At 37.7% G+C, this 15912-nt stretch overlaps 1 protein-coding gene across 1 annotated transcript in view; it reads left to right on the forward strand.

Moving 5' to 3' along the window:
- The window catches only part of STK3 (serine/threonine kinase 3), a 119379-nt gene that overhangs the window by 40708 nt on the left and 62759 nt on the right, over window positions 1-15912 (forward strand). The window contains exons 7-8 of the mRNA XM_071554097.1: window positions 11162-11299; window positions 13138-13263. Of these exons, the coding sequence (XP_071410198.1) occupies window positions 11162-11299; window positions 13138-13263 (264 nt within the window). The remainder of the gene's footprint in view (window positions 1-11161; window positions 11300-13137; window positions 13264-15912) is intronic.

Raw genomic sequence — 15912 nt, forward strand, 5'->3', positions numbered from 1 at the left:
AAGTGACCTGCATTGAATTAGTGTAATTGTAATACAAACAGAACATCTCATAGTTTTGGTCTTATACAGGAAAAGAGAAAGTTGGAGAGATTTTTCAGTCTGATAAATAAAACTGAAGATACTGAAAGTCAACTTTGCCTCACAGCTCATTTTACTTTTTTGCTGTCTCCTTTTAAAAAAGTAATTGCCATTTGAATTTTGTGTGATGTTTTTTCTTTGGAACATTTTCCCTTTTAGAAGAATCTTAGGGATGTATGCTGTGTCAGTTATTAAATTGTGAGAATTCATTACCAGTTCCAGTTTCCTCAGACACAATGCCATTTCAGAGAGATAATTTTTTATTGATCTACCTTGTCCAGAATGTGGTATATTGTTTACCTCTGGCATTTGGTAGGATTACTCTTCAATTTCATTATGTAGTTCATATTTTTCACTTTCTGTTTGAAAGAGCAATGCTTACACCTACCAACTTAACAAAGTGCCATGAAGAACTGAAGTATCATGTCCAGCAGTGTATTTGAATTTTAACTCTGTGATCTCATAGTTGTATTATTCAGTTTGGTTTAAAAGGGGTGTTAGTTTTTCAAAATCATAGAATCAATTGGGTTGGAAAAGACCTCCGAGATCATCAAGTCCAACCCTTGATCCAACTCCAGTCCATTTACCAGATCATGGCACTCAGTGCCACGTCCAATCTCAGTTTAAAAACCTCCAGGGATGGTAAATCCACCACCTCTCTGGGCAGCCCATTCCAATGCCTGATTACTCTCTCTGGAAAGAATTTTTTTCTGATCTCCAACTTCAATTTCCCCTGGCAGAGCTTGAGCCCATCGTGCCCCCTTGTCCTATTGCTGAGTGCCTGGGAAAATGTAAGGTTAGTGTCATTATGTAAGCAATGCTATGCCTTGGTTATACTTTTCACTTGGTTATTCAAATGTCCAGATTTTACTTTGTGGTACCTCCCATTGCGTGTGTCTGCATCATGGCTTGTGGAACATAAAAAATAGCTTAGCTCTAGCAACATTTCCTTACAGGGAAGGATGTGGCTAACTATTACACTCATCTAACAATGGAACTTAAGGGGCTACAGTATAAATGGTGTTTATTGGAAGGGAGGACACTGGAAAGGCCAGCTAGACATGGACAGTAACATTGCTCTCTGTACCTGCCTGGTAGCTGGGAAAGCAACCCCACTGAGTCTTGTATTCCCTTGAGTATCAGTGGAACAGAGATGGAGGAAGTTTTCATTCTTTGCTTGAAGGTAGACAGAGCTCTAAGGTACAAGAACTCATTCTTTCATAGACTACAAAATCTTCTGTAATTAATTAGTTGTTTCCATTGTTTCAATGGGATTGTGAAATTTAAAATCTGGAATTTTGTGATCTGTCAGTTTAATTGAACACTGAGTGGGTTGGTTTCCTTTGTGCTGGTGGTTGGCTTTTGCTGTCACCTGTTCATCTGCTGCCATTGTAAAAGGTGAAGTAGGAAGCAGCAAACATTGTTGTAAACATTGTTCCTTTGTGTTTTGTGTTTCTTGGTCATTCTGTTTCTGGGAGAAATTTTTCTTTTTTTTAAACTTAATTTTTTTACATTAATTTTTAATGCCAAAGTCACTTGTCAGCTACTAGATTTTTAAATTTATAGGGTGCGGATTATTTTTCTGGCAAGATTCTACTACAGTTGAGACATGTCTTGATGAAATTCCCACTTTCTTTTGCGCAGACTGTAACCTCTCAAAGTATCGACTCTCTAAATGTAGATCTTTACATAATCCACCTAAAATCAGAGTCAGGGAAGCAGTTACAAGGGAGAGAGAACAACCTGGGAAGGAGCACCCAGAGTTTAATTTAATTTCATTCCATGTTTGTGTAATGCACTCTTGCATTGAATTTTCAAGTTAAACATGAAGAAAATCCTATGTCTTCTGAGACTGCAGGATTTGCCTGAGCTGAGCACAGGGTAAATGGGTAGGTGGTGGTGCTGGTGGAAAAGATCTTTGAAACACGTGCCCAGAATTTAATAATGAAATTCTGAAACTGTGTTTGTCTGTACTTTTTGTAGAATAATATGACAAGTTCTGTAATTCCCCAGGTTGTTTATTGACACCTTTCCTATTATGTAATCTGAATATTCGTTGTTAAAATTTAAATTCACTATCTCTTCTTCTTTATAGACTTTGTCCCCCTTTGAAGTGGCATTTTTAACATGTTGGAGTTGGTTACCATGTTTCTCACTGTAGTTAACTTCCACTTTAGACTAAGCAATTCTAATTTGTTCAGTCTTTACCTGCAGTGTGTCTTTTAAATATCCTAGTGTTACAGTTACTCTGTTTTGTACCATCTTCAGCTGGTTCACATCACAGTACTGTTGCTGGAGGTTGAACACACCGTGAATGAAGAACTACCACACATTTCTTGAATGCCTTCTATCATTACTACTGTATGTGGCTCTGTCACAGCTTTCACATTTAGTGTTAGTGAATTTACTGCAGCTTTTCCTCACAAATTACTCATTCCTTGACTCCTGTACTAGTAAATGTAATTGCAAATGCAGTTTTTCCACTTCATGTCTCATTAAATATTAGTGTGTTTCTGGATGTACTTACTGCCTCATTTTCTCAGAAAGGAATGTAAGAAGAAGAGAAAATACTGTTATTAAAGTAAGCTCTATTACTGGAGTTTTCTTGGTGGGAAAGTAAGTTTAAAAGCTTAGAACCTTGTAGACTTTATGAATTTTCAAGATGGTACCGAATCAGAAGTGAAACAAACTATGGTGAAAGAAGATTAAATTAATCATAAGAGTATTCCCTGGATTCAGTCATACCGTGCAGTTTCTGAACCATTTCCTTGTTTGGTAACTGATAAGAAACTAGTTCAAGTTCAGTACCGAAAAAAAAGAAAAAGTTGTTCAGGTTCAAGAGTTGTGTTCTTGATCTCTTGGATTCTGTGAAGGGGGTAATAATACAGTGATTAAGTGATAGAAAGATGCTTCTGTCTGAGAGAGGTATCAGCATTCAAGAAGACATCTTGGCCAAGAAGGCCAATGGGATCCTGTCCTGTATCTCAAATAGCGTGGCCAGCAGGGCGAGGACAGTGATCCTTCCCCTGTCCTCTGTGTTGGTGTGGCCACACCTTGAGTGTTGTGTTCAGTTCTGGGCCCCTCAGTTCAGGAAAGATATTGAGGGGCTGGTGCAGGTCCAGAGAAGAGCAACAAGGCTGGTGAAGGGACTGGAGCACAAGCCCTGTGAGGAGAGGCTGAGGGAGCTGGGGTTGTTTAGCCTGGAGAAGAGGAGGCTCAGAGGTGACCTCAGCACTGTCTAGAACTACCTGAAGGGAAGTTCTAGCCAGGTGGGGGTTGGTCTCTTCTCCCAGGCACTCAGCAATAGGACAAGGGGGCACGGGCTCAAGCTCTGCCAGGGGAAATTGAAGTTGGAGATCAGAAAAAAATTCTTTCCAGAGAGAGTAATCAGGCATTGGAATGGGCTGCCCAGAGAGGTGGTGGATTCACCATCCCTGGAGGTTTTTAAACTGAGATTGGACGTGGCACTGAGTGCCATGTTCTAGTAAAGGGACTGGAGTTGGATCAAGGGTTGGACTTGATGATCTCGGAGGTCTTTTCCAACCCAATCAATTTTACGATTCTATCTCTTTTCATTCCTGAACAGCTATGTGGAAGTATCCTTTGCAGTGAATTGGCTGGTTCTTGAGCAAGGATCTGTCATAATGTATAAATTTGGTCTGAGAGACCCTTAAATGTTGTTCTCCTAGTGTTAGGATAGAATTGGCCAGTGGCCTGAAGTGGTCCCATCTCTCTGTTAAGTTGATTTCCTCACTAAGAGGAGCTGTTGCTCATCACTATTGAATGGATTTTTTCTCCTTTACAATAATGTTCAAAAATACTTTTTTTTCCAGTGTGTGTCAATAAGATTAAACCACTATAAGGAATACTTCGTTCAGTCTGAAGACAGTTTAATATATCTTTATTTTTCCCTATCTTAACTCTGCTTCCCACAAACACTTCCTTCCCTCCAAAACACTTTGAGAGCCCACATACACACACTTCACACACCCTTCTTTCTCCTCCTGGTTAAATGTGTCTTGCTCACCTAATGCTGAAATTGAGGGGACTTCCCAGAATAACAGTGATGAATTCATTTGCAGCTCATTTATGTTTTCCTTTTGGTGAGTGAAATTATTGGAAATACTGTCCTAGGTGGTGTCTGAATGCTGCTGTTACTTCCAGTTGTTTGAAACCCTTTGGTACTTTTGTAAGACTTTATGACTTTCATTGTCTTGTTTTCTAGTAGCCTTTGGGTTTTATAGTCATCAGGATTTTTTTTTAATTTTATTTTTTCTATGTCCCAGGATACTAAAAATGTGTAGATTTCTAATTATTGTGGATGTGAACTTTAAATAAAATGTTAAGTACTTAGGCTGTTTAGTACCTACGTGAGATCATTTGCAAATTAACAATTTCCCTCTAAAAATTCCTGTATGTGTCAATTAAAAAAATTCAAAACGTTTGTCTGCCTGAGTAGTTTAAGCACAACATCTTGAGTGGCCTGAAATTGTTTTTGTTTTCAGTGAATGCCTTTCCTTGGAAAATGGTATAATTTCACTTATCTAAAAGACTTTACCCTCCCACTCAAAAAAAAAACAAAACCAAGGAAGTAACAGAAAACCCAGTGAAGCCATAGAATAGCTAAAAAAACCTTCATGAGACTGTATCAGTAAAAAATAAAACATGGAAATATCTGCAGACTTTAGAAAGGCAATTGTTGCCCTCCTTTAAAGGCTTGTGGTCCAAGTTGAAGGAGGGGAGAATTGTGAGGATCAGGTTTCTTACTGTCTTTTGTTGAAATGTCACTGACATCAGTGACTTCACATCCTTGCAGATGAAATGGAACTTGAATGTTACATTTCTAAACTGAAAAGAGAGGACAATGATTGCAGAATTCAGGAATATTTTGTGTTGAAGAGCTGAGTTCAGGAAATCAAAATAACCCTACTGAATTGTATGGAAAAATTCAAACTATTCCATTTTAAAATTGGAGATGGAAAGTTGGGACAAGATAACAATAGAAAACTACAGGCAAAAGTAATGAAGACTTCTCCACATTATAGGGTATTTTTTAAATATGTTGGAAGAAAACCTGGTGAAATATTGATGGGTCTGCTGGACTCTAAAGGAGAGGAAGAAGAAGGAAGCAAACACTAGAATGTCACTGCAGATAAATGAAGTTGTTTCTTTGCATACAACTCCATCAAGTCATTTGTTGAGTAGCTTCCAGATATCTTTGGGTAATACAAGTGATGGCTTCTGAGAGGTCAAAAAATGAAACAAAGCAATGGATAAATTTTTAAGGGCAGCATGCTGAGGTGGTATTTCCAGGAAAGATTGGTAGTAATAAATAATTTTATTACTTACCTGACAAAAGGGTTTGATAGTGAACAGGTATCAATGCAGATGACATGATCCTTTTAGCTGAGTTAGCAGGGGGAACTTACTCTTTGTCTTGATAAAGGGATAGCAAGTAGTGCAATAAATTCTGCCTTTTAAATACATCAGTGCAGGATATGTTAGAAGTTCAACATTATGAAATGCGATGGGGTTGAAAGATCAGTTGTATAAGGAAGCTCGTTTAAAACCATCTACAAAAAACCCAAACTGATTGAATTTGTGGCCACAGAATGCCAACTTCTTCAAGCTGTTGTCACAGAACAAATTATCTATAATATTCTTTTGAAATGTAGTGCAGTTTTTCAGAATCAAAGAATATGCTAAAGTGGAAGGGACCCATAGGGATCACTGAGTCTAACCTTTAGCAGGAAGACTAATTCAGAGGTGAATTCTGAGGCACCCTTCTTTTCCATGGTGGTGCTAACAAGGCAAGGGTTGATTCTTCTCAATGGATTTACAAGTGCATTTAGTATTGCAAAATGTTTGAGATTGGTATCTTTACATTCTTGACCTATTGTAACGCTCTTCAAATGTTACGAGCCTACCAGCAATAATAAATATACAAGTGAATGTAAATGGCTTACCTTTCAGTAACTCCTCTTTGCTGTTAATCATGTGATTATTCTTTCCATTATGTATCTTTTCTCTGCTTTTATTACTTTATTACTTTACATTTTAAGTGCATCATACTTTGCTTTGATCAGCAAAGGTCATTATTCCGGGGGAAGCTTATGACAGTGAATGACTTTTAGAGCCACTGGAAACAGTTGGGATTTGTTTTATTTGGGTTTTTTCCCCCTGTGATGTTTCATTTTAGTTTTTAAATGCTCCTGGTGTTAATATGTGACATTTTATAATAAAATAATTTAATGTAATTTTTATTTTATGTAATATTTTGTACATGATTTAATTAGTGGTTGCTACTAAAAACTGTCCAGGTGAGCACAGTAGAATTGCATGGTAAATGTCACATATATTTCCCCTCATTAGGATAAAAAATTCTGTATCTGTTTGTCCACAAGTTCTCTGAACTCAATCTCCATTTATCCCTTTCTGCATTTGGTTCTGTGTTGATAATTCTAATGGGAATCAGTTTGCGTCAGGTGTTTGATAGATGTGTGATGGAACCAGACACGTTTGTAGTTCTGCACAAAAGATATGAATATGCTAGATATTCTTCATCAATGCCTGTGTTTTTGCAGATAGGAGGAGAAAACTGCTGATTTTTAGAGTAGTTTTAACACTGAAATTGATTATCTACTTGGAAGCAGATTGTAAACCAACTTCCTTGACTTCAAACACATGAGATGGTGTTCAGTAACTTTTTTTTCCACTGTTGTTTTTACAGTATTGTAGTCCTGAATTTCAAAACCAAACCAACAAATAAAAAAACCCCAAAAGCCACACCAAGCAAAAACGCTCAACAAAGCAAATCCAATGTAGAACATGATGGTATCTCACCCTTCTCTGTGCTGGTGTTTCATTTTTAGACACCTGCTGAATTGTGTAACTGAATATTTAGGTGTGTTTCAGTAGCCTTTTTGAAGGCTATTCAGCAAGGAACGGGATTTCTATGACGTGTATCACAAAGAGAAGAAAAATGTATTTTAGCTGATTCTTTGTTTTTAAAGTTAGTAAAATGTTACAGTATTCAAAATTTAACTCCCTTGGCCTTAAATAGGTTTTTGTACTCTGAAATGTGTTACTGAGTTTAAATGTATTTTGATGTTTGTTTCTTGAACTAAGTACTGTAATTGTGGTGGCAAAAACTGTGGAGTCACAGATTGATGTCATGTATGCCTACCCTATTTATATGAAAGCTTCTCTCTCTAGATTCTAGAAATGGAACTTCACAGCATGAAAATTATAAAATTACCACAATATAAACATCTTTCCTGTCTCCTTTAGTAGCATTCATGACCCCTGGCAAATAATAACAACAGTAAAAGTTATACTTTTGATTTTCTGCTTTTTATTACAAGTAATTAATTTCAACTGAGCAATGGAGGTAAGTTATTCACGGAGCTGAAACCCAAAAGACATAGTACTTCTACCAAGTTACTGTTAATCACTTAATGTATTTGTGGGCTGTGCAAAATACAGATGCATTACCCTGACTGACAGGAAGTATGAGCTGCAAGGGTTTTCTGATTAGGGATTTCCAAGTGTGGTATATGAGCATCTCATTTTTCTTTTGGCGTTTCCTAATTCATCATCATCACCATAATTAATTTTCATGCCAATAAAATTGTCTGTAAAAGAACCTTCATGGAAAAAATCCCCTGTTTTCAGCCTGGACTTAATTTAAAATACTAGGCCCTGTACAAATAATAGAAAGAAAATCCTGGTGACTTACGCAGTTCTGCTCTTATTTGAGACCTGCTCCTCAGTCTGGTGTTCAGCTTAGCTGTAACTGCTGGTGATGGGCAGGTGAGGTGAGTGCTGCCACAAAACAGGTGTGGTAGAAGCTGTGTTGGATTGTCTAAGGCCCCATTCAGAATTGGCCCCCAAAGCTGCCCTGGATGATCTGTCCCCCATCTTTTGTTGTGCATATGTTATAATCTTCCTTGAATTCTGGTCGCACTGCAAGGTGTAGGATTTGCCCTGGACCAGTGTGTGAAAGATGATTCAAGGCAGAACTGGGCTCAGCATTCAGAGGTGGAAGGGCCAGTTCAGTATGAATTTGGAATGGGCTCTTTATGATAGACAGGTCAAGGCAAACAGGGATTAGGTTACCATGATCCCTCAGGCCTGAGTTCTGACATCTTGCAGCTTAGAGATTTTTATTATTTTTTTTAAAAATATGATTGAATGGTTAAAATTTAAAACTGAGTCATATAATCTGATGCCCTGGCTATATATTTGATGTGTTACTCATGTAAGACTTATCAGTCTATCTCAGAAATATAAGGAAATACGGAAGGTGATGTTGAAGGTGGGAGAGAGAAAAGAATTAGCCCCAGTTTTTCCATAGTATGTCAGGGCCTGCCCCCTCTGTTGAACTGTTTCGTCCTGATATTTGCTGCAGTGATTACTGCCAGTTCAGCCCATGTAATTGGGTGGATGGCAGCTTATATTTGGGTTTTATTTTAAGCAACAGTTGCCTAACACTGGCTCCATTAGCATTGTAATCACCCTACTTGTGAGAGTTAAACTAATACCAATAGCTGTGGGAAACTTAGGAGAAAGTTACAAGTGAAGTGGAGGCAAAAAAATTACTGCAAGTAACAGGTTGGGAAAACAAGGACTGAAGAAATCTGGGATGAGATGAAAGAAGCATGAAAAGACCCAAGTCTTTTAGGTTTCCCTCTTCCATTGGCACCCATGGAACAGTGACTGAAATAGTTTTGTTTTAAGAGTGTAGAGTTATTTTAGGATAGAAAAGATCAATTTGATAAGAAATGGAAGCAGTAAGTTCCTGTCAGATAAGTGTTTTGGTTTTATTCCTGGAGATTTGGGACTAGCTTTATAGTTCTCCAGTGATTGCTTTCTAAGCTTCTTGGAAGGAAACAAAGTAGTTGAAAGCTAAATCATAGACTGTTTTGAAAGAGAGAGGGAGCTTAACTTTTATGCAGAGAAACGTTCAAGCCAAAATTATGTTGTAGAGAAGGAAGAGGGAAGTGAAACCCAGCATGTTAGGCTGGTTAATGCAACGGCGTGCTGAGAGCTGGAGGGAGAGGCACACACCAGCAAGTGTGTGACGTGATCATCAAGTTGGACTGAACATTTGGAATAAGTAGTTTCTGTGTGTTTTGTCGTGGTACAGAAATGCATCTAATTTTTCTTTTCAGCTCACACAGCTTGTGGCACAGCAAGATTTGAAGAAAGCCTCCCATTTCCGCATTACATAAATACACATGTTTCTGAAGTGTACAACTGTAAACAGCATAAATATGGATTTATGATCCTAACTAACACTTGTCTCCATTTGTGAATTTTATTGCATTCTATAAAAGAATAATTCATGAATTCCATCTTTATTCTCGTTGTCCTTTGTGAATTACAAAGTCTCTGCTGTGGTTCTTAACTGCTGTGTAGTTGATGAAAATAGTTGGCAAAGGCAAACATTTTTCATAGAACTGTAGAGCTGAGTAAGCCTTTGTAATGAACCTTTGCTTACCTCTGGGAAGGAGGCTGGTGTTTATTATCAAATAGGAGGTACACATTTTGACACCACGTAAACAGAAGTTCCTCATCTTCTGTTACAACTGTGCATGTTCCACAGCTACTGCAGAGTGAGCTGTTAAGGGGAGCTGAAGATAAGATATAAAGTCATCAGTTCAAAGTTCAGAAGAGATCATTAATTTCAAGGACAGAAACAGCTCAATTTGTTAGCCACAGCTTTATGCCACAAGCACTTCACTTGTACTGACAATTAATCTTACATCATCATAAGTGAAGTAGATAAGGCCAATTACCAAGTGCCCCGTTTCCTGAGTCCATGTACTAGTTTGGCACGGCTGCCCACTGAAAATAGAAAGCCGTTGTAGCATACACCTTTATTAAACAAAATGACCAAGTCTTTTCTTGTCATTCTTGTATTCAGGAGATAATTGAGTTTTGTAAGCATTTAAGTGTTTGAATTAAGGCAACTATGCAGTACTGAATTAATTTTTTCATTAAAATGATAGAAAACAGCTTTTGCATCATTTTGCATGAATTCTACTTTCCTTTGGAATCTAAGAAGAATTTTCAGATGAGAATTTGGATGAGTTCAACCAACTTCCAAGGCCAGTCAGACTTTTTAAGAGTAGTTATGGATAAAAACTCGTGAAGTTGCCTTTGCCTTTTCCCTGTGTTTCAAACACAGACTGAAGCTTCTGGTGTCTCTGCTATGTTAAGTGTCCATAATCTCCCATTTCCATTTTTAACCCTTTTCTGAGTATGCTTGTAGGAAAACAAATGAAGAACTTTTACTCTATGTGACTGTGGAAAATGTGGTTGAATGGAACCCGGGTTTAGAAGAAAATAATAGCCTATTGTTTCTGTCATTAGACCTACTCTGAGTAGTATGTTGCTGTCATGTGTGAGTCTAAAGTGATGATACTGAATGCGTTTGGGGTATTCCAAATAGAAGTCCAGGATTTGTCATTGCATTGCAGGAGTCTGTCAGAGTTGTATGGCCTTTTTTTCACCTACAAGTGTAAATTTATAATTAGAGGAAACCTTGAAAAGAATCATATAGAAATTGGAGCAATATATATAATCTTAAGTAGGACAAGCTTTTTATTATGTAAAATGAATTTTGTTTCCTAGTTGAAAAATCTGTCTGCATGTGGTTCTTGTCAGAAGAGATTTCTGTTATGCAGGTAAAAAGTTGCCTTTTCAATTTCTTGTAAATTCTTAGTGAGCTTGGCTTTTCACAGCAACTTCATATGTGTCTGTTTAAACAAACAGTGCTGTCATTTCTACTAAGAATTTCTGAAGGAATAGAATAATCTCTTGAGTTTGATGAACAGCAATTTATTAAATTATGAGTCTTGTGCTCATTGGGGTATGGATTAAATAGAGAAAATCTAATGGGAAGTAGCTACATTAGTAGCAGATGGATTTACTTCCTGAATCTTGATTTGAGCGGAAATCCTCGCTTACTTAAAATTTGTCTTCCAGATTGTTAGCCTGATAAGAAAGGTGGATAAAGCAATTCAGTGCTGCAACGATGTGTTTTGTTTAAACTTGCTATTGTTTGATTTTTATCTAGGCTATTTTTATGATTCCTACAAATCCTCCTCCAACTTTTCGGAAGCCAGAGCTCTGGTCTGATGAATTCACTGATTTTGTGAAGAAATGCTTAGTGAAAAATCCTGAACAAAGAGCTACAGCAACCCAGCTGCTACAGGTCAGTATTTAAGTTACTGAGGAAAGGCAGATTTTACGGCTTTTTTTCCTCAAACCAGAACTATTCTGAAAATTTCTAAGCGCAAATCTTATTTTAACTATTACCATGCCTTATTTCTTTTCCACTTTGTGATATTTTCTCTGTCAGCTCCTGTATCTCTACCCCCATTTTATTTCTCCTTTGCTGCTTCTAAAAATTCATTGCTCTTTCTATAGTTTAGAGCTGGTTCTTGCTATGAAAATTGGATCCTTGCTTTGTGGTTAGAGGCCCTCAATACATCTCAGCAATTTAGACAAGTGTTAAGTAAAAGAATTGGGCCCAGGTAACCCTTCTGTGTGGACCACCCTTGGAGTATATTCAGTGTTTCCTTCTGGTCATGTCAGATTAAGCAGACAGGTTATCTGTGTCCTAGAAGGGTCTGATGCAGATGGACAGAATAATGAGTTTGGTTTTCAGCTGAGTTGTATCGAGTGGGCACCTTTAAATGTGAGGCACACCTGGCAGTACGGACCTTTGGAGCCAAGGCAGGGAGCCATGCCAGGCTTTCACCTGCTGTGAGACTCTCCTGCTAGATTTGTTTGATGTTGAGCTCGCAATAGCAGCTTTTCAAATATAAATTCCTGTGAACTCCACTGCAAGGAGAACATAACAATTTTGTTAAGTAGTTTTCGGTAATAGTTCCATCAAATTCATAAATCATGTTGTGAATATCTGATTTTATACACCTCAAAACACCAAAATGTAGACTACAAGTGAGTAAGAATTGGAAGTTGCAGGTTTCTATGTGATGTATGAATCAGTTCTTGAGACTTTCAAGATCTGAAGTTCGTGTGGTTAGCTGAATACCAGCAGCTGGGTAGAACAGACTTGTGTTCATGTGAGCAAGTAAGGAGAAACAAACAAAAAGCTTCGGTGTGCAGTTCCTTCCACATGCCTGCTGAGCAGCAAATCAAATGCCATGTTCATCACAAGTACATGTTGCCTTTTTCTCCGGCTGGAATATGGAGCTGGAGGTGCTGTGGGTATATGTGAATGGGAAGGAAAGGACTGCTTGTGTGGAAAGATCATTGAGGGAAAGGAGAATAATTGAATTAATATATCAAGGGAGAAGATAGTTAATAGGTATAGGACTCAAGGTTTCATCAATTCTGTTCTTCGTGGAACTTTTTTTAATATTTTATAATGCTTCTTAGGTACTTAGTTATCTTTTGCCTGAACTATATTTGCATATAATGATGTGAAAATCAGTTTTTTTCTAACAGCAGGTGTTTATTAGACAGCACAATGAATGTAAATAGTATCATGCACATGTGGTTTAAAGGAAGAATTAAAAATTATTCTTCCTGCTAAAAGTAAGGTATTCTTTTGCTGGTTTCATGTTTGTGTCATAGATCAAGCAATATTTTATGACACATAAAGTAGAGATTTGTTGAAGTGAGTAGCCATAGCTGCTCTGCTTAGAGATGCTAATTTATGTCAAGCTTAGTCAAATTCTGTAACAGACTATCTGAGTAAGTTTCTTTTTCCATGTCAGACCATCACCACTGTATCTATTTACTATTTACTGCACCTTTCCTTTGGAAAATGATATCTTTAATTATAAAGCATTTCTTAAATTATTATATTTCCCAAGGCTTGCAGCAATTAAAAGTAAAGTAAAATTTTAGTTATGAAGCAGCTAAAAATAACTGTATGTTGTGTTGGTGTAGATTTTAATTATCATGTAATATATGTTACCTTTTATCACTGAAGTCTGTAGTGCTGAATAACAGTTATTACACCTGAAGTGCAACTACTATAAGCACATTATATATTTTAATGATTTTTTTTCCCCCCAGCATACATTTATTAAGAATGCTAAGCCAGTTTCAATTTTAAGGGACCTGATCACCGAAGCTATGGAGATAAAGGCAAAGCGACATGAGGAACAGCAGAGAGAACTAGAAGAGGAGGAAGAAAATTCGGTGTGTACCCATTTTTCCTGTAACTATCTGTAGTTTACAACTAAGATCCTCTTTCTCCTCTGCTTCCAGTAGCTGTGTTCAAAGACTTTTCTTTACCAGTTTTCTATGTGGTAAAGCCTACAAATTCTGAGTATTCCACTCTTAATCATGAGTAATGCTGCTGCTGTGAGTAATGCTCTATGAGCCAACTGTCAGCACTATTCCATGAGATGTCCTAGTAGAAAGGTTTTTTAGGGAGAGTAAAAATCATGTCAAACTTCAGCTGTTCAGATTAACATAAAGAAACCTCAAAACTCTTAAGGTTCCATTTTCACAGTGGACTTCTAGACAAGTGGTTTAATTTTTCAGTTCAGGGCACGTGGGTTTTTTTTTGTTTGTGTGTTTGGGCTTTTTTTGGGGGGGGTGTTTTTATTTGATTTCTTGGTTTGTTTTGGTAAAGTCTAATGCCCAGACTAGTTAGTCATGACATACAGTAAGTAGTGATTGCAATGTGGTTTGAATCAAGTTGCGCCTGTAACTTGAAAATGGTGACAGCACCTCATTATTCAGATGATGATGTCAGCGTGTGTTCGAGGAGAGAAGCAGGTGGTGTGGTAAATAGGTTGCATTTGAAATTGGTTGGCAGTGTTGGGAGTAAGTCCGTGTTCCTGGCATTATTACTCTTCCTTACGTGGTTTATTCCAAGGCAGTTTCATGCAAAGCAGCAGGATCTGCCTCAGAGAAGCGTGTTACCACACATACAATGAGAACCAAGGCTGTTCAGGGAATAGCACACAGAGAGGATGGAGACTGGAATGTTAGTAGAAAACTTACAGCTTTGTGCAAATGGAAAAGAGCAGTGCAGTAATGCAGTTTGCCGTAAAGCAAATTGTGGAATCCTTGTCACAGTGATCTATATATAGAAATACTTTTCAAGCAGATTCTGTGGAGTGTTTTGTTTCTCCGTCAGTCAATGTGGTCTTTTGTTTGCTGCATGCTTCACTGTTGTAAGAGTGTTCTAAGAATATCTATAGCTTGTGTTTATAAAGATGTTTACTCTGGATTGTACTTGCTCAGTCAGTAATAAAACAGGCAGGGACTATTCTTTTTACATTTGGAAATTTTCCTGTGTGTCACTTGACATACAGAGTTGATGTTCATGATTTGACTTATTGAACAGTTCATCTCTGAAGAGACTGATGTATTACTGACATAAAAACCTACTGTCTTCACTAGCTTGCTTTCATCCCTGCTATTACCTTCTGAACTCAAATGCTTGGGCATAGTCAATGTCTTTTGCATTAACCCAAAATTAGGCATGGCATCTGATTATGTAGTCTGAGGTTCAGATGTGGGATGAGTTTGCCAGTCACAGTCCATGCCAGCTCAGTATGTGGCAGACACCTCCCTCTCCCATTGCTCGGTCAAAGGGTATAACACAAGTTCGGTTCACCTCAGCTGAAGAAGCATTTGGTAACTCCCCATGCTCTTTGCATGAGTGCACAAGTCAGAGTGTGACACTGCCCTCCCTGCTCCAGCAGCCACTCACACTCCCACCCTCCACACTTCCCCCCATTCGGTGTTCAGTAAAAGGGAGCCTGAAAGCCAGGACTGAGGCAGGAATCTGTGATTCGTGCTAGTGTTGCAGGAGTTGGGAATTCTGCCATGTACTGTTGTGGTGCAGTCAGGGAACAGGTTATGAGTAGTAACAGGAGACCTCAGGGAAGAGTAAAGAGGTTTGGAAACTTAGCAGGTGAGTAATGGAAGAGGCCGGTTTGAGGCAGTGCTGACTTCTCACTACTGAACAGAGTGATGGTGTAGGTGAAAGCCATGAAAGTGGGCTTGTGGGTGAGACAAGGTAGTTCGGAAAAGAGAGGTAGTAGAAAAATAGAAAGAAGACCATGGTTTCAGCACAATCAAAGATAGAAGAGGAGAAATTGGAAAATGAACCTCTGTAGTGTTCCCTCAAGTGGAGGCATCACTAGATGAGACTAAGATGACAAAAAGAAAGGGATGAGAGTCTGGATAAAAACTTCAGCAATATGTTCTTTCAGAATGCCTTTATGATCCTTAGTAGTATGATGTTGTGTAATCCTTTTTAGTTTTCCATGCTGATACTGACTTTCAGGCTATAATTAATTTTAATAAATAATACCAAACTCTGTTTGCCGGGGATGTTAAGAGAGATGCCAAAATAAGAGATTGTCATGTGTTTTGCTATAAAGTTTATATTGAAGAGTTAAATTTTTTCAGAAGTTTCCTGTTGTAAAAAGTTTAGATACAAGAGGATTTTTGTTCCTATTATTAATATATTATTATGTTCTTTTATGCTGTTGAGATTTTTTTTTGATTCCATAAGTTTTCATACAATTTTATAATTCAAAAAGTAGTATGTGGTAAGATTTGTAATTAGGATGAAATATTTAACAATTTTTAACGATTGCTAAAAAGTGTGACTTCTGCTATCAATCAATGCATGTCTAATAATTTTGTATTGCTTGGTAATCCTTGAGTAAAAAAAGTTTGGAAATACTTGATTTTAGTAGAAAAACTGAGGTTACAGAAATTGAAAAGAATACTACTGAAGGTGAGGTGAGGAGGAGGGGTTTTGTTGTTGACAGTTTGTCAAAACTCCATGTTTGGGAGTGACTTATGAATAGCTTTTGTGTG

Source organism: Pithys albifrons, chromosome 4, assembly GCF_047495875.1.
Source record: "Pithys albifrons albifrons isolate INPA30051 chromosome 4, PitAlb_v1, whole genome shotgun sequence".
In the NCBI taxonomy this organism is placed as follows: domain Eukaryota; kingdom Metazoa; phylum Chordata; class Aves; order Passeriformes; family Thamnophilidae; genus Pithys; species Pithys albifrons.